Genomic DNA, 2,157 nt, shown 5'->3' on the forward strand with positions numbered 1-2,157 from the left:
ACACACACACACACACACACACACACACACACACACACACACACACACACACAAAATGTATGTAGGTGGCTTCTTCAATTTCATTGTAATACAGACTGCTACAGAAGATCTTTTCTGTCCACAGCCATCCCATCCACAAGAGCTCTTTAGTTAACATGAGTTACTACGACATCTAATTTCCCTCTGGGATCAATAAAGTATTTTTAAATTTGAAATCCTTTACAAGGGCATCTTTCATGTTGGATCCCACCATAGAGCCCTCCCCACCCCACCCCACCCCATCAAACATCTTTTGGAGAAAAAGGGGAAAAAAGCTTTTAAAGCACTTTATTTTGTTTGATTTTGTCTTTGACAAACTTGAGTCTGTCTYCATGTCCTTCTCAGGTCAGTTGTGGTTTCTCTGCGCCTTCTACCAAAACTTTTTGGCACTTTTCAGCAGTTTGGCTCCAGCTATGACACTCACTGGATCACCATGTAAGTAACACAACCTTTYCTCAGGTATCTGAGTGACATAAAGTCAACCTCAAGCCTTTGAAAAGCAAACAGACAAAATGTTTTTGTGCAAAATTGATTTTAGCAGATCATTTCTGAACCTCACATACATCATTTTAATTACTACACAGGCTTTAGAAATATTTTATTTCACCAAAGTCACCTGTCTAAGAATTGGTAAAAGATTAATAGAATTTCCTTAGGTTTTCACCATTTTATCAAATTTGACATTTTAGACTTTAAAGAGAACCACCTCCATCCGATTTTTGTATTCATGTGATTTTTCTTAGGTGGGCTGAGAAGGAGTTGCACATGATGAAACTGTTCTTCGACAATCTGCAACACTACATCCATGAAGTCAGAGAACACCTGCACAAGTTTGCACTGTGAGTCTATAGGCGTGTAAGAAAGTATTGAAAGAAAATATTTTCTTTTCTGATATTGTATAGATTCTCATAATGTTTTGGTTTTAATTTAGGGTTTAAATGTAAACTTTCATGCCAAAACTCCCAGCAGGGTAATTCCAGAAGCTCAAGCTCAGGGCAACTCGACAGTTCGGAGCGGCCCAAAATCGAAGTAATAACTCCAATTAGAAGAAATGTTTCCTTGTAAGTTCCGAAAAGGAAAACAAAAAGAAAGAAGCTGGAAACTGGCTGTTTTTCCAGCACAGAAAAGCAAGAAGCTGGAGAGACCCTCACGGTGTCTCTTGATCCCAGCAAAGCAAAACATCAGACTGAACAAACTGAGCAGAGAACACGCAACGCACTTAATGCTACTTAGACAGAGACACAGCRAGCGCTGTTTTCTCAGGACAGGAAAGAAAAGAACATAAGAATGAGTTGTGTTTATTTCTGCAGGTGCTGTATTTCTCGTGAGAACACGTGTGTGTGTTATTTGAATGAAAGACCTAAAAATCAAAACATAGCCATCGTGTGTTACTTTGGCTATGTTTTGATTTTTGGGCCATTCAGTCACTGATATTATCAATGGAACTAGGTGAAGTTGACCTGTAAACCTTATAAACTAAAGGCCCTGTCACACTATGACGTTTTGGACAACTTATGCATCTTTTTCCAACACGCTGGCACACGCTGAGGAAGAGGGAAAAGAAAGCATCAATTAGCACCTTCATTTGGACGTGATCATTTCGTGTTCCTAACGACTTGAACAGATATAAAACCTATGAGTAAATTATCCCTACCTTGAACATAACGTGTACAAGCTTATTAGAACGTGTTTGGTTTTCTGCAGCATGCATGTGCAACATTAGTGGAACTTCTGCAGAACTTCTGTGCAGCGTGATGGAGGAAAATGTAACATCGGCAGCAGTCACACAGACGCACAGCATCAACTTATGAAAATATCTACAACAYGTTGATGCAAGTTAGGCATAATTTTAGGATAACTTACCAACATGTTAATATAAGAGGGCATATGTTGTCCTACAGAGATCCCAGCGTGTAATTTTGAACATTTCAAAATTTCCACCGTATGTGGAATGGTTGGTGATCAGTTTTACACAGTTTCAGGTCTGTTCAGATCTGTTATATATGTTATATATGTTGTATATGTTCACACATGTTACAGTGGTTTGCAAAAGTATTCATACCCCTTGAACTTTTCCATATTTTGTCACATTACAACCACAAACATAAATATATTTCA

The 2,157-nt window shown here is 38.4% G+C and overlaps 1 protein-coding gene across 1 annotated transcript in view; it reads left to right on the forward strand.

Annotated features, from left to right (window-relative positions):
• The window catches only part of usp34 (ubiquitin specific peptidase 34), a gene marked incomplete in the record, with an annotated part of 159,254 nt that overhangs the window by 26,434 nt on the left and 130,663 nt on the right, over nucleotides 1–2,157 (forward strand). Inside the window, 2 exon segments of the mRNA XM_014026634.1 lie at nucleotides 385–474; nucleotides 783–878. Of these exon segments, the coding sequence (XP_013882088.1) occupies nucleotides 385–474; nucleotides 783–878 (186 nt within the window).

Source organism: Austrofundulus limnaeus, unplaced genomic scaffold (genome assembly GCF_001266775.1).
Source record: "Austrofundulus limnaeus strain Quisiro unplaced genomic scaffold, Austrofundulus_limnaeus-1.0 Scaffold574, whole genome shotgun sequence".
Classification (NCBI taxonomy): domain Eukaryota; kingdom Metazoa; phylum Chordata; class Actinopteri; order Cyprinodontiformes; family Rivulidae; genus Austrofundulus; species Austrofundulus limnaeus.